This window comes from Leopardus geoffroyi, chromosome A2, assembly GCF_018350155.1.
Source record: "Leopardus geoffroyi isolate Oge1 chromosome A2, O.geoffroyi_Oge1_pat1.0, whole genome shotgun sequence".
NCBI lineage: Eukaryota > Metazoa > Chordata > Mammalia > Carnivora > Felidae > Leopardus > Leopardus geoffroyi.
This window is the reverse complement of record NC_059331.1, coordinates 114,558,940-114,582,300: the sequence shown is the minus strand read 5'-3', so window position 1 is coordinate 114,582,300 and position 23,361 is coordinate 114,558,940. Positions and strand designations below refer to the sequence as shown.

At 45.8% G+C, this 23,361-nt stretch overlaps 2 protein-coding genes across 5 annotated transcripts in view; one reads left to right on the top strand and one right to left on the bottom strand.

Annotated features, from left to right (window-relative positions):
* CDCA7L (cell division cycle associated 7 like) overlaps positions 1 to 21,237 on the top strand; it is a 39,508-nt gene extending 18,271 nt beyond the window's left edge. Inside the window, exons 2-10 of one of the 4 annotated variants that reach the window (XM_045495052.1) lie at positions 3,808 to 3,948; positions 9,408 to 9,545; positions 13,565 to 13,933; positions 15,988 to 16,059; positions 16,175 to 16,345; positions 17,006 to 17,131; positions 18,432 to 18,581; positions 19,463 to 19,599; positions 20,092 to 21,237. In XM_045495052.1, coding sequence (XP_045351008.1) covers positions 3,808 to 3,948; positions 9,408 to 9,545; positions 13,565 to 13,933; positions 15,988 to 16,059; positions 16,175 to 16,345; positions 17,006 to 17,131; positions 18,432 to 18,581; positions 19,463 to 19,599; positions 20,092 to 20,122 — 1,335 coding nt within the window. In that variant the 3' untranslated portion in view covers positions 20,123 to 21,237. The remainder of the gene's footprint in view (positions 1 to 3,807; positions 3,949 to 9,407; positions 9,546 to 13,564; positions 13,934 to 15,987; positions 16,060 to 16,174; positions 16,346 to 17,005; positions 17,132 to 18,431; positions 18,582 to 19,462; positions 19,600 to 20,091) is intronic. The other 3 variants (XM_045495053.1, XM_045495055.1, XM_045495054.1) reach the window with 3 other exon arrangements.
* The window catches only part of DNAH11 (dynein axonemal heavy chain 11), a 351,912-nt gene continuing 349,470 nt past the window's right edge, over positions 20,920 to 23,361 (bottom strand). Inside the window, 3 exon segments of the mRNA XM_045495056.1 lie at positions 20,920 to 21,167; positions 21,802 to 21,942; positions 22,399 to 22,511. Coding sequence (XP_045351012.1) covers positions 20,920 to 21,167; positions 21,802 to 21,942; positions 22,399 to 22,511 — 502 coding nt within the window.

The window sequence follows — 23,361 nt, the reverse complement described above, 5'->3', positions numbered from 1 at the left end:
GGGACTGAACTCCCTAAAATCTAACACACTTTATGCTTCTCCAGTTACAAGTGTTTTTTTGGTGTATTGGTTGTGATGGCTTAACAAAAGTATCTTTGAAAAGAAAGATAAGGGTGCCAAATACTGTTAAATTTACCTCCTGAAGAAAAGTTTTAATTTTTCTGCCAAGAACCATGTCAGGCTTTGTGAGGAGCTTCTCAGCATAAATGTGGCAGTGTTTTTTTTTTTTTGGTTTGTTTTGTTTTTTGTTTTGCTGTTGTTACTAGAACTCTTTCTGTGTCTGCCCGAATGCTGAGACCATTTCAGGGTTCCACACGGACGTAGTTATTGTAATAATTCTAAGTGCCAGTTTCACATAAGAATGTCTTGTAGCAATACATATTATTTTATGAAAATCTCCAGCCTTGAGGACACCTCTTTAATATTCATATGATGAAATGGGAAGTACAGGTAAAGTACATTTGCATCCTCAAGTTCAGTGATGGGCAGGTTATCTCAGGGCAGGGTCTAGTAGGTAGTGGGACTATATGCCAAGGATCCAAAGGGGACTGCAAAGGAATCTGAAACTCGATTGTCGTTGGTGGTTATTGTTGGTAGTGGTGTTGGTGGTATAAGTTGGAAACTATTTTGTGTGTGTTGTAGATAAAAGTGGGTACGTACATGAGAAATACTGAGAGTTGGAGGTTTTTTTTAAAATAAAAAGTTCTAAGTATTTATTTTTGAGAGAGACAATGAGAACATGAGCGAGGGAGGGGCAGAGAGAGGGAGAATCCTGAGCAGGCTCTGCACGGGGCTCAAACTCACAAATCCAGAGATCATGACCTGAGCCAAAAATAAGAGTTGGACACTTAACTGAGCCACCCAGGTGCCCTGAGAGTTGGGAGTTTTCATTGTGGGGGAAGGGAGATAATAATGGGGGAGTTGCTGTACTGGATTTGAGTTCAAGGTGTCATTATGAACATGTGATTTGGGGTATTTAAAATATCCTTGCTCTGTCCTGGCAAAGAGCTTAGAAGCAGTGATAACTTAACCAGCAAGGAGCACACCGAGTTCTCAGATCTGATTTCTTTAAAAAAAATTTTTTTTTTCAACGTTTATTTATTTTTGGGACAGAGAGAGACAGAGCATGAACAGGGGAGGGGCAGAGAGAGAGGGAGACACAGAATCGGAAACAGGCTCCAGGCTCTGAGCCATCAGCCCAGAGCCCGACGCGGGGCTCGAACTCACGGACCGCGAGATCGTGACCTGGCTGAAGTCGGACGCTTAACCGACTGCACCACCCAGGCGCCCCACTCAGATCTGATTTCTAAATGCCAGTGCACCTTGGAGAACTGGCTGATCCGAGGTCTGGGCAGGGAAAGTATAAGGCTCACTTGGCACAGTTGTGCCTCAAAGGAAAGAGGTGCCCACAGACTATTAGGGTTGTGTCAAAAGGACATAGAAACTCTCTTGAAGGAGCTCCCCCAGTGGCCAAATTTAGGACAATTGGAGCATCAGAAATAATGGTGACAGTAGTGGATTATATAACACGTTGAATAAAAAAAAATTCCATGAATCTACATGGGAGGGAGAGAAGGGGAAAGAGGGGGAGACAGCAAGAGACAGAATCTTGTGTTCCAGAAGAGTGCCAGCTAGTATATAAAGGATGAGTCAAATTTGAAAATGACCTTTTTGCAACCCCTAGTGTGTAGTAATTGATTCAGGTAAGACTTATCAATGGTTGCTGAAACTACTGAGTGAATTGTTATCAGGGGAAGGATATCCACAGAATGTCAACTATCACCCTACTTATTTCTCACTAAGTAAAAAGGGGAAGAGGTATTTTTGCTAAGGAGAAATCGGGCACGTCCTACCCCCACTTGTTGATCAGAGAGCATCACCACTAAAAAAACAGACAGCCAGACATGTTGTGCTTTCTGAGTAAAGCAGCAGCAATGCCTACAAAATAGTCATCATCTTCCCAGAAAGAAGTGAACTTGAATCTGCTGAGCTTATAACTTCACCTACCAAATCACAGGAAATCCACAGGGACAGGGGAGTCTGGTAAATATCATCTTGCAGCTGCAACAAACAAACAAAACTTCAGCCTTCCAGACTCTTGCAAACTCTACAATCAGATGACCCAGTTTGTTCAAAACTAAGTTACCAAAAGAAAAAAAAGGACACCTGCGAAAAGTATTAAGCGACCTATTGATGTGTATTTGGACCCTATTCAAATCATGATACAAATGAACTGTGAGTTACAAAAATAAGTTAACAGAACCTAGAACACAGACTGTATTTGCCCATGATACCGGGTGAAATGATACTATGTCTGCAGTTGCTTCAAAATGATTTGGAAGGAGGGCATTTGAGTAGAGCTACAGATGAATCAAATTGAGCCATGAGCAAATAATTGCAAGGGAGTCCATGTGTGTATTCCTTATACCATTCTACCTACTTAAGAATATGTTGGGAAATTTTTATAATTATGTTAAAAAAACACTGATTATTAGGGGATAACCTGAAATTTTTGTGCCTCTTTATGCATTGCATCTGTGTAGAATTGTCAACAGTATTTACCTTAAATATATCAGGAATCAATCACATAAGCTCAGGATGTATGACATTCTACAAGGCAGTCGTCCTAGGCTATTTAAATAATGTCAGTGTTATGAAAAGCAACAAAAAACAGTGTCCTAAAAAAACGAAGACAATGCATGATATCTGGTTGAATGGATCCCCTTTGTCCCCCCAAAATTACTAAAGACATTTTGGCGACATTTGTAGATATTTAAATATGAACTTGTAGTAAATGATATTGTGGAATTAATATTAATTATTTAGGTGTGATTGTAGTTTTGGGGCTGTATAGGAGAATGTTTTTATGCTCGGGAGATGTGTGCTAAAGTATTTTAGGGTGAATTAGTATATTTTCTGCAACTTACTTTGAATATACATGGATTGAGTTGGCTCATGCGAAATGGCTGTTTTTCTAGGTCACAAACAGTGAAATACTAGCTAATGCCTATGGTTCCACCTGATGTTTGTTGAAAGAGAAAACAAGCAAGTGGGGCTCCAGGTGAAGAATATATGGATGTTTGTACTGTTCCTTCACCTTTCTGTGGCTTTGAACTTTTTCAAAATCACGAGTTGGGAACAAATAGGCAGTCAACATACGAACAGGAACTCTCAGCAAATACATACTTGTTAGATCAAGTGTGCTGACAACATTCTTTCTTGGGATAATTGCCCATAATCCGGTTTAAATTCTCTTGGGATTAATTCTAGAAGTACTTGATTGAGAATATAGAAAAGGAGTAAATCTGCTTACTTTATTGTGTGAATTTTCACATCTGAATCAGCAGATGACAAAAGGAACAGAAAAATTAAAGAGCTATAGGTGGAAATGAAGAAAAGAGGAGCTTAGTAATTATCTTACGTAATGTTTTTTACATGGATGACATTTAAAGACAGATCCAGTGTAGGAGACAGATTGTGGTTTCTCAGAAACCAATGATGGTTTCCTTATTTTTTTCGTGAAGAGGTCAAAAACAGCATCTATCTAGCTATGGCCTTGACATTCTCTGTAAGATGGGATAGATCTCTAGAATTTGAAAAAGAACAGTTTTGTTCTCCGTTCCCCCTCTTCTTTTGTTGCCCTGAGGTATCAACTGAAGCACATTTTGCTCGGTTACTGGGGTCTTCTGGGCGACCATGGCAGATTGATAGAGCTAGGAGATGCTAATTCCTACTCCTCTCTAGAAAATTCCCCTAAGTGAACCCAGCCCCTGGTTTTATCCTTCTTCTTTTTTGAATCCAAAACAGATCCCTAAAGAAGTGGCTGACATCTTTAACGCCCCCAGTGATGATGAAGAGTTTGTCGGTTTCCAAGATGATGTTCCCATGGAAACCTTCTCATCAGAGGAGAGCTGTGATAGTTTTGACTCTCTGGAGCCAGGAAAACAGGTACGGATGCTTCCTTTTCTGACAGGTGTGGCCTTCTGGAAGCCTGGATCTTGGTTTGGGTATTCTTTTGAGTGTGGTCTGAGATTGGTGATAGCAGTTGATGGTTGAGCATTTTTGAAGCATTATGCCTTCATATTTCAAGAACTGGTGAGCATTCCTACATCACTTATACTGTTTAAGTCCTTTCTGTGTACAGTAATTTTTTTTTTTTTTTTTTTTTTTAATAAAAGGGGCCTCACATCTGAGCCATTTTCTTTGCAACCTCGGGGCTGCAGCCTGTGTTGAGGCTGTATTCTGAGTGCTCCCACATGGCTGGCAGGAGAGGGCTGGGTCCACGTAGCAACAGTCCACACTGCAGTGCAGGAACATGTGGTTACCATGAGACATTTGTGTTTCTGTGCTCCTGTGGCGTGGTTCTTCCGGCACCTCACTCCTGGACGTGCTGGGGAGAATGTTATTCTTTCTTTTTTTCAACGTTTTTTTTTTTTTATTTTATTTTTGGGACAGAGAGAGACAGAGCATGAACGGGGGAGGGGCAGAGAGAGAGGGAGACACAGAATCGGAAACGGGCTCCAGGCTCTGAGCCATCAGCCCAGAACCTGACGCGGGGCTCGAACTCACGGACCACGAGATCGTGACCTGGCTGAAGTCGGACGCTTAACCGACTGTGCCACCCAGGCGCCCCTCTTTCTTTAATTACTTAGATCTCTGGCAAACACAAGTTGCATTTCTCTGAGAGTTGGATTCCTGGAGGTTTATATTGTGCCTTAGCAGCAGCATGGCCAGTCAAAATAGCTAGCCTTCTGTGGCACTTACTTCGGAGTTCATTGTGGCTCTCAAAATTCCTCATCCTCCCTGGACCATAGCCTGTCTTAAAAGGCTGTAAATTAAACCTTCCTTGCTTCAACTGGGCAAGTACAGGAGGAGAAGCAGTTAATTACATAGGGGTAATGCCTGCTTCGTCACTCGGCTGCCTGTGTGTGTTGTGGCCTCTGTGGGAGCTGGTCTTTCTCGGGTTCAGTAGTCTCCCTGGTGTCTGTGGTCCTCACTTTCCTTGATGTCTCCGTAGCATTTGACCCACCAGCCACCTGCTTCCACTCCCCAGGTTTCTTCCTCTCTCTCACGTCATTCATTCTTTGTGGTCATCTCTATTTCCTGTCCCCATATGTGGATGTTCTTCAGGATTTTGTGTCCAGACCTTTCCTTTTCGTGACCTAGGGGTTGGCCTGCTTTCAGCCATTACCTCCAAGTTCTCAATGACTTGCCTTCTCTCCAGCCCCACATGTAACCTGACTGCCAGTTGGACCAGCCTTGATCAAGGGAGATCTCACACTCACCATTTTCCCTTCCCTGGTTGTCCCTTTGTCTTCCTCATTCCTATCCTTATCTTTGGTGTTCTTGACCCCTCCTTCTCCTCTCCCATCTCCCCAGCTCCCTTGTAGGAGTCTCTGAATCTTCTGCCATGTTGCTGTCCTTCATCCCTTCCCTTTTCTCCTCCCTTCGGCTCCCAGGGTCCTCATAGCCTTTACTTCAGTTACAGAACTGAGCTCTGGTCGTGATCATGGCCTTATTCATAAGCCAGTAGTCTCTCCATCTGAACACAGTCAGGCAGTGGGGGAGGGGAGAGCCTGTAGATCCACCAGGAGGAGCATTCTGAGCAGTGCAGGGTGTGGGTGATGGGCTTTGCCTAGAGCCCAGCAGTGCTGTAGGCATTAAGAAACAAAGCAGCTTGCATATCTTGGCTACAGTAAATAATGCTGCAGTAAACATAAGGCTTTCAAATTAGCATTTTTATTTTCTTTGGGTAAATATCCAGTAGTGGAATTAGTGGATCATATGATATTTCTATTTTTAATTTTTTTAGGAACCTCCATACTGTTTTTCCACAGTGGCCGCAGCAGTTTGCGTTCCTAGCAACAGTGCATGAGGGTTCCACATCCTCACCAACAGTTGAGTTCTTGTCTTTTTGTGTTAGCCAGTCTGAGAGGTGTATGGTGACACCTCATTGTGGTTTTGATTTGCATTTTCCTGATGATGAGATAGGGAAGCAGCCTAAGTGTCCATCAGAAGAAGAATGGATAAAGAAGATGCTGAAAATGTATATGATGGAATATTATGCAGCATAAAAAGGATGAGATAGTTGCCTTTTGCAACAACATGGATGGACCTAGAGTGTATCATGCTAAGTGAGATAAGTGAGACTGAGAAAGACAGATACCCTATGACTTCACTCAGGTGGCATCTAAAAATTAAAAAGCAAAATCAGACCTATAAATACAGAGAACAAAGTTGTCAGCAAGGAGGGAACTGGGGAGATGGGCAAAATGGGTGAAGGGGAGAAGGAGAACTAGGCTTCCAGTTTTGGAGCTAATAAGTCAGGGCAATAAAAGGCACAGCTTAGGGAATACAGTCAGTGACACTGTAATGGAGTTGTATGTTGACAGATGGTAGCTACACTTGTGAGCCTAGCATAATGTATAATATTGTACACCTAGAGGTAATGTAACATTCTGTGTCCGCTCCACTCAAAATTTAAAACAAAAAAGCCACAACAGCTGCTTTTGATACTGTGACTGTTGCTACTTTTGTGCCGTCAAGCCGGCCCATCCTGTCCGTCCTGCCCACCCCTGCTGAGTCTGTCGCCAGTGTGCCTTAGATGGCCCGTGACCATGTGCTTTTCATACAGATTGCATTTAATTCATATACCTCCCTGGGACAGTGTGGGTGTTGTTATTATCCCTATCTCACAGGGGATGAAACTGAAGCTCAGGGCAGTGAAGTGACTTGTCTGAGCGCCCACATCTGAAAAATGTCTGAGCTGGGGTGTTTCAAACCTGGGAGCATCACCTCTCAGCCTCTTCCCTCTCCCTGCCCCTCCGTGGTGCCGTAGACACAAAACTGCGTGGACGCCCTCATCGTGCACTGGTCTGCCCTTTGTACACGCTGGTCCATGCTGTGCCTTCTGCTTGCGTATCCTCTGCTTTCTAGACTCTACCTCGGTTCAGATCCAGTCTAGATGCTGCTGCTTCCTGAAGTTTTACTGGGTTTTCTTTCTTTCTGTGTGCCATGTTGCATCTTCCTTAACAACTCTGGTCCTCATCATGGTTACTTGTGGATCTGTCTCACTCCGCACTAAATTGTAACCTCTGCAATGTTTGAACAATGCTTTCCAGCTTTCCTGGCTTGGACTGCGTACTTGTGTTGTCCCTTTCCTCATGTTCTCTGGGCTCAGCCCCCGTTGGTGAATGAGCGCCCATTGGCTAGAATTGAGGTGGGATGCTGGTCTAACTGGTTCAGGCCCCCGTCGTTTTCCAGTCTGTTTCTTCACGTCCCATGAGCTTCAAGATAAAAAATGTAAGCACTCTGTTAGATCCTCTTATCTGTTACTTCGTTACGTCCCTGATCGTGGTACATAAACACAGGTGACGAAGATGCAGAACATACCGCCTGGTATTGATTGTAAAGGATCACATGCTGCAGAACCAAGAGCTGTGTGAGGGTTGTAACCAGGATTGCAGCCAGAATGTGGAGTGGATATTTTACTTCATACAGGCTCCCCTTAAAAAACAGGGTTTTTTTAATATCTTGTGGAATAAGGAGAAGAAAAGCAGAGGCCTTGGTTTAGGACTGTGGCTAAGTTGTTTTTCTCTGTTAGAACTCATTACCAAAGGTATTGATTTCTCTCAGGCCGACCACTTCCCTCTGAGGCCAGCTCAAAGGCTAAAGAGAGCCAGAGGACCAGACGGTTGAAACTTGCTGTTCTAGGATGTGACCTGTTCCCTCTGGGCCCTAGGCAGGGACCGTGGGTGTATGATAAATGTACACATAGACCCCATTGCCCGAACACAGCCTGCAGAGGCCAGCTCAGGGCTCTGTGAGCAGGATATTATCTACCCTTGGAGGTGGCGGGTTCACGGTGGGTTTCCTTGGAGCAGCTATGCACCATTCTTTTTAATAATAAACCCAGGCCTGATGCTTCACCACCCTGAGCCCACACTTTCCCGATCCATGGTAACCAGCCGAGAGAAGCTGCATGAACTTGCACACAGTATGTAGCAATGTTGACTTTGGTCTTCCTTAAACACAATTTGAATTTCACTTTAAAGAAACTTCCCTTTTGTGTTTGTTTTTTTTTTTTTTTTTTTTTCAAGCAGCTGCACCATAGCTATCAACAAAGGAACAAAGTAATTTAACTCCAAGCACACTCACTCCAATTACCCGTAATAATTCATAGGAGACATTTAAGCTTAAAAAAATGCTGGATATAGGCATTTCTTTCTCTTTCCCCCTGTAAATTTTTCCACTCATCTATTATATCTATTTTTCTCCAGAGATTATCTGATCTGAAGAAGTGTATAATTAAAGTCAGAGAGAGGCAGTGGGGGGAGATCAAGATTCTCCCAACTAAATGTGGTGTGATGAGGGGTCATTGCTATATCGGGTGTGGGAGGAAGAGACGTCAGAGGCAACTGGGGACACGGACTTCAGCCCTGGTTGCCAGCTTGGAGGAGGCTGGTTTCTGCACTGCAGGTCTGTCTTTTCCCTCTTTTCTTTCAAGATAGCCATTTAGAGAGCTATTTTTCCATTTAGAGAGCTAGAGAGTATTTTTCCTTTTATGGGTTCTAAAGACCGAAAGAGTCATTGGAAAATGTCTTTCCTTTTTAAAAGTCTTAGAGCATCTTTCTGTCTGCTCACTTGCTACCTCTTGGAGGTTGCTGGCCTTGTGTCTCCTGCAGGAGGGGCTCTCCTGGGAGTTGGGAGGATTGAGGCTCCCATCACCCCTTCCGGTGGGTGGTGATGGAGCAAAGCCGTGGGCGGGAAGGGGCGTGAAAGGCGCTGGCCCCTTCCTGCAGAGAAACTTGCCCTCTCTGGAAGGGAGGCATGCTCACCAACTCGGAGGACGTGGATTTGGATGGCTGCTAGGAAGGAAGGCCAGCATGTGGGAGGGAGCAAGGCCTTCTCCTCATGGCTCCTTCCCACGTGTGTTTGGCTCTGTGTGAGCAGACCTTCCCGATGGGCAGCCCTGGCGGGAGAAATGGAATTCTATCCGCGCTCCCCAGTCACACAAGAAGCTGACGGAGCCCCTGGCTATTCTGACTTTTTGAAATAATGCTGTTTATCGTTTCAAGTTGTTCAACTGTTTCAGATTATTCTGTTTTCGTAAGCTGTAGCAAATGTGTATGTATATGTGTGTTTTGTTATTGTGATAAAATATACATAATGTGAAATTTACCATTTCACCATTTTTTAAGTGCAGGCAAGTGCCCAGTTTCTTGCCAGCAAGATGCTAAGTGCCATTAAGTACATGCACAGTGTTGTGCGTCTGTCAACTGTTATCCAGAATATTCTCATCATCTCAAACAGAAACTCTACCCGTTAAACAACTCCTCATTGTCCCCGAGCCCCCCTGGTAACCTCTGTTCTTTTTCCTTTATGACATATGTGTGTTTTTAATTTAGCAGGATGTGCGTTTCCATTCTAAATACTTCACGGAAGAGCTAAGAAGAATTTTTATAGAGGACACTGACTCAGAAACGGAAGAATTTGAAGGATTTACACAGAATGATCTGAATGTAAACAGTAACCCAGAAGTAATGGTAATAATTATCAACACGAGGGAGTGTGGGTTGTGATATTTTTCAGTCTTGTTTCTGAATTGTATTTTCACTTGTAAGAAGTCACTTAGCAAATGAACGACTTCTTCTTACATGTTTATCTTAATTTTTTTTTTAAGTTTACTTATTTGGAGAGAGAGAGAAGGTGTGAGCACGCACGCAAGAGTGAGCACACATGTGGGGGAGGGGCACAGAGGAGAGACAGAATCCCAAGCAGGCCCCACACCATCAACACAGAGCACAAGGTGGGGCTTGAACTCACAAACTGAGATAATGAGTTGAGATCAAGAGTCGGATGCTTAACCGACTGCACCACCCAGGCACCCCCCCCCCCCCCGGCATGTTTATCTTAAAAGTCAGTTAATAAAATATAAAAATTGGTATTCCAAGGCTAATCCCCAGTCCACCAATCCATTATTCTCTGAGAGAAAATCCAGTTGTCTTTCTTTGATACCTTTGGAGTTTGGGGAGACTTACCTCAGTTTCCCTTATTGCCCTTCCAAAAGAATTTATTTCAGACTTTCTTGAATATCTTTTCTCTGAAAAGAGGACAGTCTGTCTGGGGGTAGCAGTTTCCTTAAAGTCATTTCTTGTTGTGCACGGAGTCATGTTCTTAGGTTTGGAGTTAATGTGGCAAAAATTTAGCTGTGGCACAAACTTAGAGCTTTACTTGCACATTCTTGATTTGGATGCTGACGTGCTCTTTAAATGATAAAGAAGGGGCGCCTGGGTGGCGCAGTCGGTTAAGCGTCCGACTTCAGCCAGGTCACGATCTCGCGGTCCGTGAGTTCGAGCCCCGCGTCGGGCTCTGGGCTGATGGCTCAGAGCCTGGAGCCTGTTTCCGATTCTGTGTCTCCCCCTCTCTCTCTGCCCCTCCGCCGTTCATGCTCTCTCTCTGTCCCAAAAATAAATAAATGTTGAAAAAAAAATTAAAAAAAAAATAAAATAAAATAAATGATAAAGAAGACCTGGGCTTGTCAGATTCCTGAGGGAAATCTCTTAGCACTTGACCTTCAAGAGACTTGTTGATTTTTCCTTTACTCCATATGTTTAGGCCAGTTTATTGCCAACTTGTATTTGAATCTCAAGGTACCTTTAAAGAACAACCTTTGGGGGGTACCTGGGTGGCTCAGCTGGTTAAGCGTCCGACTTCAGCTCAGGTCATGATCTCACAGTCTGTGAGTTCGAGCCCTGTGTGGGGGCTCTGTGCTGATAGTTGGGATTCTGTACCTCCCTTTCTCTCTGCCCCTCCCTCATCCCTGCTTGAGCTCACTCGCTCGCTCTCTCTCACACATACACATACACACTCTCTAAAAATAAACATTAAAAAATTTTACACAAAAAGCGAAACTTAAAACCTTTGGGTTTTTTGCAGACATAAAAATGTTTTCCATTAACTGAAAAAGAGCATATCTTTCTCCCCCAAAATCATTACACCACTTCCTTCTTGGGTATGAAGATAAAGGATAGAGGTAAAGCCTCTTGATGTTCAGAAGCTCCTAAGCAGCAGAATCTGGTGTGGAACTTGTGTAGAAATTTAAATAAGCTGTAACTATTGGTTTGCTCTGCCGCTCACCTTTTCCTGGGGGGATCTTAAGGCCTGAAAGCCCTAATGGTAGGCTGGCTTGTTTGATGTTGGTCCCCGAACCCCGTCACCAGGAAGAGCAGCACAGAGCTCTGCCAGCCTAGTCCCCAAGCCCTCCTTTGGCCTTCAAAACGGAAGCTGCTGGTAAGGCAGTTGACATGTTCTGGCCAGCAAGACACTAAGATCTTTCCAAACCCTAATGGGTATCCCGTACTCTTAGTGACTTGTTTTCCTTCTGATCTTTTAGTTAAGCGATGTCAGGTTATTCAAGGAATTTGTGTTCCCAGCATGGGGAAGTGAACTACCCCAGAAGTCTTTTTTCTTTTCACTGGCCATATATTTGGGGTATGGATCATGACATGTTCTGTTGACTGATGTTAACTCATAGCTTAGGGGAGGTCCACCTGCAGATTTTATTTTATTTACTTATTTATTTTTTACTTTTTAAAAAATGTTTACTTACTTAGAGTGTGAGCAGTGGAGGGGCAGAGAGAGAGAGAGAGAGAGAGAGAGAGAGAGAGAAACCCAAGCAGGCTCCACACGGTCAGCGCGCAGGGCCCGATGCGGGGCCCAAACCCACAAACCATGAGATCATGACCCGAGCCACAATCAGGAGTCAGACATGTAACTGACAGAGCCACCCAAGTACCCCTGCAAATTTTATTTTAAATTTCAGTGAGCAGAGTCACCTGGGTTGCTCCGTCGGCTGCACGTCCGACTCTTTGGCTCTGTCATGATCTCTCTGTCACGAGGTCAAGCCCCATGTTGGGATCTGCACTGACAGTGTGGAATCTGCTTGGAATTCTCCCCCCACCCCTCCCCCCGCCTCTCTCTTCCCTTCCCTGCTCGTGCTCGCTCTATCTCTTTCAAGATAAACATTTAAAAATAAAATTCAGTGGGCAAGCAAACATTATTGCCTCCCTCCCCAACCTCCTGCCCACTGTAGTGGAGACTGGTGAGACCATCTTTTCCGGTAATAGGATATTACTAGCCAGGGTGTTTGTTGGGTGGTCTTACAGCCGTATGTGCAGCAACCACAGCTGTGTTCTTGTCCTGTGGTCTGAGTCTCCACTGGTGTTTCCAGTTTGCTCTTGTCCACTTTAGTCCCTTATAGAGAGTCCTTATCCTTAGTAAAGAGATACTGGTTAGATGATGAAGAAGATAAAGCCAATCTGAGACCACCTTGCTCTGAAGTTCTCCCAACAATGTCTTCCTAAAACTAGATTCCTTCAATCCCACTGTTTCAAATTCCAAAGCTACTGATGTAGAAAGTTCAGGATACTTAAAAAAAACAAAACAAAAAAAACCCAGTTAACCATAGTCTCATTTCTCTACTTGGTTTGTTGTGGATTGATACAAAACACCAAGATTTGGAAATTACCTGCAGTTTTCTTTTCAAATTATTTCTAATTTGAGTCCAGCTAGAACGTGGGGGCTGATCACTGAGGAGGAAGCAGAGTCATTTCCCTCAGTCCCAGGCCCATCGTGCTGTGGTTCCCTGCTCTTCTCACAGCGGCCTGTTGTGCAGTCCCTGACAGAGGCTCTCAGACTAAACTTTTCCAGCACGTGGTAAAGGAAAGATCCCCAGCAGGTGGCCTGGGTCTCGATATTCGAGCCCATCTTTGCCATTGCTAAGGGCCCCCTTGTATTTGAGGTGTCGCCGCCATCTCCTGGGTGATATCACCGGCCATTGCCTTCTGTTCTTACTGTGCTCTTGTGTGTCAATCTCAATTTCGTGTTCGTGCCAGAAGCCTATTCCAAGCGGAATCCAAAAATCTGGGGCAGGAGTTTCTTGAGCTGATGGAACGGGTGTTTCCCAGCAAAGCCACGGAGGGTCTGCCTCGATTTCACCCTATGGCTCTACTGGTTGCAGAAAAGGGGAGGGGACGTCCCTTGGCGTGAGGGCCCATCATGTCTTGGGAATGAGACTCCCTCACCAACCCCAGTGGCCAGTCATCTGCTTGCTCCTCCGTCACCTCGCTGAGGTGAAGTCAGCTGTCCTGTTCCTGCTGTTCAGGGCAGAATCGTCAGTATGTTTTCCCTTAGCACTCCATCTGTGTGAGGATAACTCTTAGGCCATACATAGCCTTTTCTTTGGCTTTGCCTCATACTACTTGGCTTCCAGATGTTCCACAGTGGAGGAGCCCCGTCTGTGAGAGCATGGCTTCCAGCCCGTGCTGGGAAGGGAACAGTCTGCTGGTGGGTGTGGCCGGATCCCCAGGCAGTGGTGGAGAGCCTGCCCTGGGACCATAGTCATCAACAGACCACCTGAGCACTTAATGGACCAGAGGGAACTAATTAATAGGGAGGGGAGGCTTTCTTCTACTCATTTTTTCTCTAATGGCAGAGTGTTTTTAAGCGATGTGCTTTTGAAGGTCAGTCACAAAACATCGTCTTTGCCCTTTCATTTTGTCAGCTTGTGGAGTCAGATTTGAGCGATGCTGGTAAGGTGTCTTCAGCGAGTGAAGAAGAGGATGAAGAAGAAAAGGCTACACCCAGGAGAAGCAGGCCGAGGAGAAGCAGTATTGGTCTTCGAGTAGCCTTTCAATTCCCCACCAAGAAACTGGCAAAAAAATCTGATGACAGTTCTTCTGAGCCGCTATTTCCTAGCAAACGCTTACAGGACAATAAAAAAGCAATTCTTGGAAGAAAGAGAAGCTGCAGACAGGGGAAGGAAAGGGAAGATTCGGTGTCTGAATCTGAGGATGACTCCAGGGATGAGGGCCAGGAGAGCTCAGATGCGCTGCTGAAAAGGACCATGAACATCAAGGAGAACAAAGCCATGGTAAGGCCTGGTGGCGGGTGGTCTAGGAGCTGGCACTGAGCCCTGCTTAGCGACCACGGAGGCTCACGGAGCTGCCCTCATAGCTGCTGTCGTCTGGGCTTCTGTCAGGACATGTGGTCTGGTTCTTATGTGTCCTTTCTCTGTTCCTGAAGGCCAACCAGTTACTACCCGGTGAGCTCTGGTTTGGGAACAGAGACTCCCAGGACCATTTTTAGCCCTGGTTCCTGGTGCCATTGAACTAATGCTGCTTACAGTTGACCATTAGGAAGTTAAGTTCTAGATATGTAGTGGTATTGGACAGGAGAGGGTTGAGCACTTGGCCGGTTCCCAGCACAAAGAAACTAAAGATAAAAAGAGAAGCCCACTTTGAGAGTTGCAAGGTGCAGTTTAGGCGGGGGCTTTCAACAGGAATCTTTCTTCTTTGATGACCCACTGGGGCTTCAAGACATCATATGAGAGAATGAAAGAGGCCTAGGTATTAAAACACACTGAACAGTTTTGAGTCACGTTACCACTTAAGTCTTCAGTAGAATGAATAATGATACAAGGTAAAATCTTGGTTGCGTGTATTTGGTTTTTCTGTATTTGGTCAGTAACTGTTGTTTGCTTCATAATTTTGCGTATACAGAATTAATAAAATTCTGCCAATCACTTTAGCATTTTGGTATATTTGTAATAATTTCTTTTTAAAAAGCATAATATAATGATGCTGTGTATGCAGTCTTATACATCTAATAAGTTATTTAAGAAAATAGAAAGCCTAGGGGCACCTGGGTGGCTCAGTCAATTAAGTCCAACTTCGGCTCAGGTCATGATCTCACGGTTCATGGGTTTGAGCCCCGCAGTGGGCTCTGTGGTGATAGCTCAGAGGCTGGAGCCTGCTTCAGATTCTGTGTTTCCCTCTCTCTCCTCCCCTGCTCGTGCTCTGTCTCTTGTCTCTCTCTCTCAAAAGTAAATACACTTAAAAAATTTGTTTTTAATTAAAAAAAGTTACATAAATCGACCTGTTTATACTTATTAGCTAAGGGAAATTTTTAGCACTGCATCTCTGCATCTTTAAAATAAATGTTCATGATTTTTTAATGATGCCTAAACATTTGTATAAATAAGAATCCTAATTGACTAGAATATTATCGCCTGTTACTTGGTATTCTTAGGTGTTTATTTGGGAATATTTCCATTAAGTTATTCTTAGTGATGAGAAATTAACTTAAAACAGTTTTCTTGGAGCTCTAAACAACTGTCAGAACAATCTAGTTGAGCCTTTTGTTTTGAACACGATGACACTTGCTTTAGGTGTGCACAGTGATCTCTTTTAGGGTCACACTGCGAATTAGTGGCCATGTCAGGATTCCAGCCTCATACACCCAGTCTCATCATGCCAAGGACCACTTCTTCATGTCACGCTTTCGTATATAAGGAATGGGCATAGATTTTATTTCTGTGGATGCTATCAACATCTCTGGAGATAAAATTCTTGGTGTGCCTGGGTGGCTCGGTCAGTTGAGGATCCATCCGACTCCTGATTTCAGCTCAGGTCATGATCTCACTGTTCCTAGGATCAAGTCCTACGTTGGGCTGTGCGCTGACAGTGCTGAGCCTCCTTGAGATAGTCTCTCTCCCTTTGTCTCTCTGCCCCTCCCCCCCTCACTTGCATATGCCTTCTCTCTCTCAAAATAAACATTAAATAAAAATCGTGCGGTGTCTGGGTGGCTCAGTCAGTTAAGCACCTGACTCTTGATTTTGGCTCAGGTTATGATTTCACGGTTTGTGGGATTGAGCCCTGTGTCGGGGTCTGTGCTAACAGCTCAGAGCCTGCTTGGGATTCTCTCTCTGCCCTTCCTCCACGCAGTCTCTCTCTCTCTGTGTCAAAATAAACTTTAAAAAACGTGTCTACATATGAGGTTAAAAAATACAACAACTGTTGAGATCCCACGTGAACTACTTTAGTCAAGTTTTTACTGTTGGCAAAACTGAAGACTTGGGATAAGGCGTTAGACAAACTCGGCATGGCAATATTGATGTAAGGTCCTTTCTTTTGTTCTGAACTTCAGCTGGCTCAGTTATTGGCAGAACTGAACTCCATGCCGGATTTCTTCCCAGTACGAACCCCAAACTCAGCCTCTGTAAGTAGAACTCCTTTATAATTACTTACTCCAATACTGATGAACATAATCTGTTGCCAGATGGCTTTTATTCAAGAAAGCACCCGGTTGCAAATGTCTGTGCTCTTGCTTTCAGAAGAAGAGAACAGTGAGGCGGGCTTTCTCCGAGGGACAGATCACAAGACGCACTAACCCCACCCGGAGCGCGCGGCCTCCTGAGAAATTTGCCCTGGAGAACTTCACTGTCTCCACTGCCAAATTTGCAGAAGAGTTTTACACTTTCAGGAGAAGGAAGACAATTAGCGGGGTATTTTCTCAGCACCATAAACACATTATTGTCTGTCTAAGCAATAAGTATGCAGCAGTTGAGCATGGGCATTTCTACCAGGTTCTCAGGTGGAGCTGGTGTTCCCGGGACCACACTCTGAGAAGAACCCCCACCCCCATCTAGGCTGTAGGGTGGAGAAAGGCCTTGACCTGAGTAGAGCAGAGGAGCTGCTCCAGGGTTAGGACCCTCTACTTCATCTTCACGGGGGGCACGAAAGGCCTGTCAGTGGTGCCAGGTGGCCCTCGGGTTTTGGCCGTGGGAAAGGGCAGTGATTCCTCCTAGCCCTTTGAGTTTTAGGAAGGGGGCATTCTAAGTGCTTTTGGACTGGAGCGAGAAACAACCCTTCCCGTTGGCAGGTTTGGCCATCCGTCGTGGTTCTTGTCTCTGTCCTTACAGGTTCATGGCTGGTGACTGTTGTTGATCAGGTAAAACCTGAGCTGCTCCTTTATTGTTGGACCACCTTGCCGTGCAGGAGGCTTGCACTGTGTCTGTGGTGGCAGCTCAGTAGATGATTCCAGGGAAATCGGAGAGGGACACAGTTAACATTTATGGCGCTGGAGCTCTGAGAGTGTGAAATTTTTATGCATGTTTTTTAATCAGAACATCTCACACCAGGTTCTGCTTTGGCTCATCTTGCAGGGGAAATGCCAGGGGTATAGACGGCGTCACCGTGTATCTTCTTTTCGGCCAGTGGAGGATATCACTGAAGAGGACTTAGAAAATGTTGCCATCACCGTTCGAGATAAAATCTACGATAAAGTTCTGGTAAATTCTGTATGATGAATAATTTGAATGATTGTGATTCTAACTGGGAGTCCAAGGAACTGGTATTAGAAATCCTGCATTGTTTTTAAACTGCATCTGGGCTTAGACCCTCAGGCCGCCTCCCTTGTGACTGGGAGGACCAACTGTAACTGGGTGGAGGGAGTTGGCTTCCTGCGGGAATTCTCCTCAGGAGAGGTCTCTCTGGGGGATGCGCATGAGTTGTGGGGAGGCAGGCATATAGTTTGGAAGAGCATATTGATAATAGTTAACATTTTAAATATTTATATGGTGTTTATTTAAAGAAAATTTTTTTGACGTTTATTTTTGAGAGAGAGAGTGCAAGCAGGATCTGAAGCAGGTTCCATGCTTTGAGCTGGCAGCACAGAGCCTGATGTGGGGCTTTGAGCTCACGAACTGTGAGATGATGACCTGAGCTGAAGTCAGATGCTTAACTGACTGAGCCACCCAGGTATCCCTGGTGTTTATTTAAAAAAATTTTTTTCTTAATGTTTGTTTATTTTTGAGAGAGAGACAGAGTGTGAGTGGGGGAGGGGCAGAGAGAGAGAGAGGGAGACCCAGAATCCGAAGGAGGTTCCAGGCTCTGAGCTGTCAGCACAGAGCCCCATGCGGGGCTCGAACTCCCGAGCCATGAGATCATGCATGACCTGAGCCGAAGTCGGACTCTCAACTGACTGAGCCACCCAGGCGCCCCTCCCCCCCCCCCCAGTGTTTATTTTAAACATAGAAGAAAAAACTGTGTTTGTGTGTGTGCTTTTTGATGAACAGAACCATAGTAACAAGTTTGACAATATCTGTGGTTGGTAGGAAATGAGTTAAATTTCTTTTAAACAGTGATTTGGAGGGAGGCTTTGTGGTGTTATGCATCATTTTTTAAATGAGGCAGTGTCCCATTAAGGCAATATTAAAACGTTTTTAATGTAATTGCCAACATTTTAACACCGGGAAATTTTATACTGAAAAGCTCCAGATCACCAGAAGCTGGGCCGGAGCCAAATGTGGCTGCCGTGGGCTCGGGGCCACTTGGGCCCCTGTCACCCTTTGTGGGCTCTTCCTCTCCTTTCTGCTGGCCTCTCTGACCATCTCATTTCTTCTAGGTGCCCTGCTCTTACTTGCTCTAATAGGTTTCCCTGTGGTTTGGACCAGAGAAGTGGTGCTGCTCGCTGCGGGGCGAGAGGCTCGGCCTCTTCACGCCCTATTGAACATACATAGACAGCATGTGGGCTTGCGCGCTTTGCCCTGTAAGTCCCGAGTTCACCCACCCACTGCCTTCCTCCCTCAGGGCAACACTTGCCATCAGTGCAGGCAGAAGACCATCGACACCAAGACGGTGTGTCGGAACCAGGGCTGCGGTGGGGTCCGAGGACAGTTCTGTGGGCCGTGCCTGCGGAATCGCTACGGGGAGGACGTGAGATCTGCACTGCTGGACCCGGTAGGAACGGTGTACGCACTTGTGAATTGCACCGGCAAAGAGAAGCAAGCTGAGATGGATGGGGCTCTCAGGACCCTTTATGATCGGGGACCTGTAGCTGCGGAGCTCGGTCTACCCCTCGACACTCCAGAGGGAAAAAAAGGGTTTCCTTCTGGAAAGAGAGCAAGCTGACCCATAGGGCAGAAGAGATGACTGGGTTTTCCAGGGTCCAAGCCTTGCTTTCCTACCGTTATGGTCTGTCAGGTGCACCTGTGTGGCTTTCCTGCAGCAGCATGGCTTACCTCAGGCGAGGCCAGGGGACAGGTGTGTGTCACTGTGTGCCTGGCTGTCGTCTAAGGTGTTTTCCTATCACAGTCGACTTGCAGTTGTTACTAAGTCATTTAAATTTATGAAGTCGAGTATATAACCTCCCAGGTCCTCAGTTCCCTCCTTGAAGTGAGATAATAGTATGGTTAGTATGTGTCCACTTGAACCTAGGCAGTCTGGCCTCAGAGTCTGTGCTCTTACTTGACCCCTGCCGTGTGACCTCTTTCACAGCAGTCATGGGGTAAATCACTGTCCCCATTTTGCAGATGAATATAGACCACGACTCCGGTTATGTGGTTTAAGAAGTAGAAGAGCTAGAATTCACACGTCCGTCTCGCTGCTCTTTTGTACTCCTAAAATTCTCCACAGTTTGAAGCAGGCGTCTAATTTTCTGTGTTTCTCCACACGTGGGACCCTGGGTGGTCAACCTCTCTGGGCCTTTTGAATCATGGGGAGGAGACTCGTTTAGTCTCCCTGTGCCATATACTAGAAGTATCCTGTGACTGAAGGTTGGAGGAGAGACCAAGTGAGCCGGGCTTGGGCACAATGTAGGTAACGGGAAACTGCTCTTCCAGGATTGGATGTGTCCTCCCTGCCGTGGGATCTGCAATTGCAGTTACTGTCGCAAGCGTGATGGCCGCTGTGCCACAGGGATCCTCATTCACCTAGCCAAGTTTTACGGTTACAATAATGTTAAGGAATACCTGGAGAGGTAAGTCACAGGTCACAAATGGAGGCTGTCATCTCCAGCTCCAGCCGGGGAGACCGTGGAGGCGGGAGTGGTTGCCATATTTCAGGCAGATGCTTAAAAACCATCTTGAGTGCCATCCATTCCCTAGCTGCTTGCATTAGAGCAGCTCAGGGCTGATGTGTTCCCCATTGGAACGTTTCCCTTCTTTGCTAGGATCTTCAGCTTTGGTGCTGCCTGTATCCCCAGTTCCCCCCTCATTGTGTAAAACAGATATGGAGGCAAGCAGGCTGAGGGGATAGGTTGGGGCAAAGGGCGTGGCCGACACGGTTACTGCTTTCCAGGGCTGAGGAAGCTGCGTGGGATTCTGCAGTGTGGTTTGGCGTGCGGGAGTGAGGCCCGTGGCTCCCGCTGCCTGGCCGAGGAGTCGGGGCTGGGCTGTGCACTCGAGCCTAGAACCCGGCTTTGTGTTCATCTCCATACCCATCACACTGACGCCTCCCTTCTTTTCCTCAGCTTACAGAAGCAGCTGGTAGAAGATGATTAAGAACAAAACCAGCCACCTCACCGTAAAGAACTCTAGCAACATATGCCATCCCACGGGTGCCTACGATTTCTTCCAGTTGTGTTTTTATACAGAAGTTGTTCGTAGATCTAAATACTATTTTTTTAAGGTTGTTTATATGCTTGAAAAGGTTTCTCAGGAAGACGGCAAAGCAGAGGAATCTATTTACATATATCCACGGGCCCCTATGCGTAGTGAGTGGTTTAAAAGCATCTGCATGTGACAAAAACACAGTTTAAATGGGGTGGAGTTAAAGTCCAGGTAAGTTCCAGGGCAAACGTTGTGTAAGCAGCTCTTGCCTTTGACACTGTTTGGTGCCTTGATCTTTACCTCCCAGGCAGTGACCACAGTTCAGACCAGGTAGTTAGTGCTTCTCTGGGTCATTGGAAATTTATGTTAAAGAAAGAATGTTCTCTTAAATTACAAAGTGCAATTAACCCATAGATCTTGAGTACTAGAGTTTTATTTTTATTAAAAGTCACCTGTCACGTTACTGACACTGGAGGCCTGGGGACACAGCTGGCCGGCAGGACCGTCTGCCTCTTCCTTCAGGATTCACCTACTGCCTGAGGTCAGGGGCTTCTAGGTTTTTTTAATTTAAAAAGATTTTGTTTATGTGCAAGAACTCAAATCCCAGTTTCTGATGGGGAGACTGTTAAGGATGGTGTTTAAGCAAAATTAACGCACATGTAAGTTACTTAAAAATTCCAGAAGCTGGAGTGTGTTAATGTGTGCAGCCCCCCGGCCAAGGCCTGTGTTCTCCGAGCCTGAGGGCCATCTCAGGCTTCCAGCAGCAGGGCCACGCCTGCCAGGACCCATTTGGCCGCCTTGTCTTTGCTTTTCAATCTGAAGGTCCACACGTAGGTTGGGCCCCTCATTTTGGTTTTGTACACCGGGCATTCATAGGTGTGTTTAGTTTCCTGTCTGTCTGTGGGTATGGCTTTTGCAAAGATAACCGGCATCACAGATGTTAACTCCTTGAGGCAGGCATCAGCAATGGTTCCTGACTGTGTGTCCCATCTGGCACCTATAGCACAAACACAAGGATTGCAACAGTGTGGTGTGTTGGAAGCAATAAATGTTCAGTTTTGTCGTTACTGCTTGTCGGCTTCCTTACTGGTGTGGGAGGTTAAGGAGTGCCACAGAAACACTGGCGGCAGGGCTCAGGGTTCCACGTCTAAACTTTCCTTTGAAAAATTAACTTGAATTCAAAAGATCTAAACCTTGTTTGAAAACACACTCTCCAAGAATTCAGGCACAATAAAGCAAATTGAATTCTTCAAAATGAATGCCTTTCCTCCCACCCACCCACATTAGAGATTTGCATGCAGTGGCATCTTAAAGAAATCTTGTAGTAAAATGTCAGAGTGAAGTGACAGTTTTTAATCGTTTCACAATCTTTTTAGTGTAGGTCTTAATGCCACGGGTAATTTAACACTAGATACAGATGCAGAATGAAGTGACAGCCATCACCCTACATGCCTTAAAACTTGGCTGACATTGGACCCAGATCCTGGCATTAAATGTGGTGAAACGAGATAGACGACTGCTAGATGTGAGTACAGAGGAGTGGAGTAAACCAAGGACAGATACCAACTTGCAACTGATCGAAGAAAGCTCCTAAATTAAAAACTACACCGGTGCTGCTTGTGCTATCTTACCTTCCATGAGGAGCCCGTGGAGATAGGCACCTTCCCGTGGAGGATGGCCATAATCTTCCTTGGTTTTTTTGGTAACATCAACAGTCAAGCACATTTTGTCCAGGGGCCACTCATTTTTGCGAGCCGTGGTCTGCATGATTGCTGTGGGAAGAGAAGGAGCAGGAAATGGGATGTAGTGGTAAAAGGGCTCCCAGGGGCCCACAGTCAGCTGCCTTCCTGACTGAGGCATTGTGCTGTGCTTCGGGTTCCTGGAAATGTGCGTGTGGCTGCGCTAGACTGATGGCCAACTGAGGCCTGCAGGACACCTCCCTGCTTGTGTACATGAACTTTTACTGGAATAGCCAGGCCCATTTGGTTACACAGCATCTGGTTTTGCACTGTGGTGGCAGAAGGGAACCACTGGAGAAGAGACCCCGTGGCCTTTGACAGAAAATGTTTATATCCCACTTCACGTGGCTGCTATGCTTGGAACTTTACTTTCTCTGCACACCCAGCTATCACTCCTGCCCCTCCCTCCTCTGTCATGAGCACTGGAGAGCAGGGCAGGTGAGGCAGGATTTGTGCCAGAAGCTGGGGCCACCCAGTTGGAGCCCTTACCAGTTAAGAAGGACTGAGGGTTGAAGAAGCCAGGAAGCCACACCACAGCTGGAAGGGCAAGATCGTGGGTCCAGGTTTCAAGTTCCCGGCATCGCAAAAGGAGGTCATTAAACCTGGTGAACACGAGGTAGGAGGAAACAAATGCACTTTTTAGTAATAGAGTCTTCCGATAAGGTGAAGTAGATTCTTCAGAGCATGAACAGGGGAGGGTCAGAGAGAGGGAGGCACAGAGCCCGATGCAGGGCTCGAACTCACGGACTGTGAGATCATGACCTGAGCCGAGGTTGGACGCTCAACCAACTGAGCAACGTGGGCGGCCCGATGAAGTAGATCCCTTTAAAGAGATTTTTTTCCTGTTGAAATTTTATAACTATTACCACCAGGGACAAGAAACACTGAGGAATGTGGAAAATTCATCTCTACTTAATTTTATTTAGATGCTCTTAGTGATACATGGTAACTACACCCAGGTGATGTGTGTATAATCCACCTGACAGGCTCCAACAGAGTGTGGACAAGGTGTGTGCGTGGCAATGCATGCGTGTGTGTGTAAGGATTGGGGTGTGAGGGATGGCTGCTGGGAAGGGCAGAGGCAGTAGAGCCCAGACAGTGGACTTTCCATATACAATAGTCAGGAATGGGGAGGAGAAAAAGCTAGTAAGGGGAAACCACACCTCCGAGCCTCTGCATGACTGTGGTTTGGGAAAATGAGGTTTTTTTTACCCAAGTTCAGAACTCATCACAACAGTTTTTCAAGGAAGGAGACCAACTCTCACAGAGGCTATGGGAAAATGAGCTTCTCTGATAAAATCAGGAGACCTGTCAAGCTTTGAAATGTAGGATTCAGGGCTGCCAGAAAGAGAAAATGGAGTGTGGGTATGTTAAAGCCAGCAGAGAGTTCTCTAGGGTGAGGGCCATGTGGGCTAGCCCTGAAGTTTCCTGGCACCTGGTTTGGTTATGTGT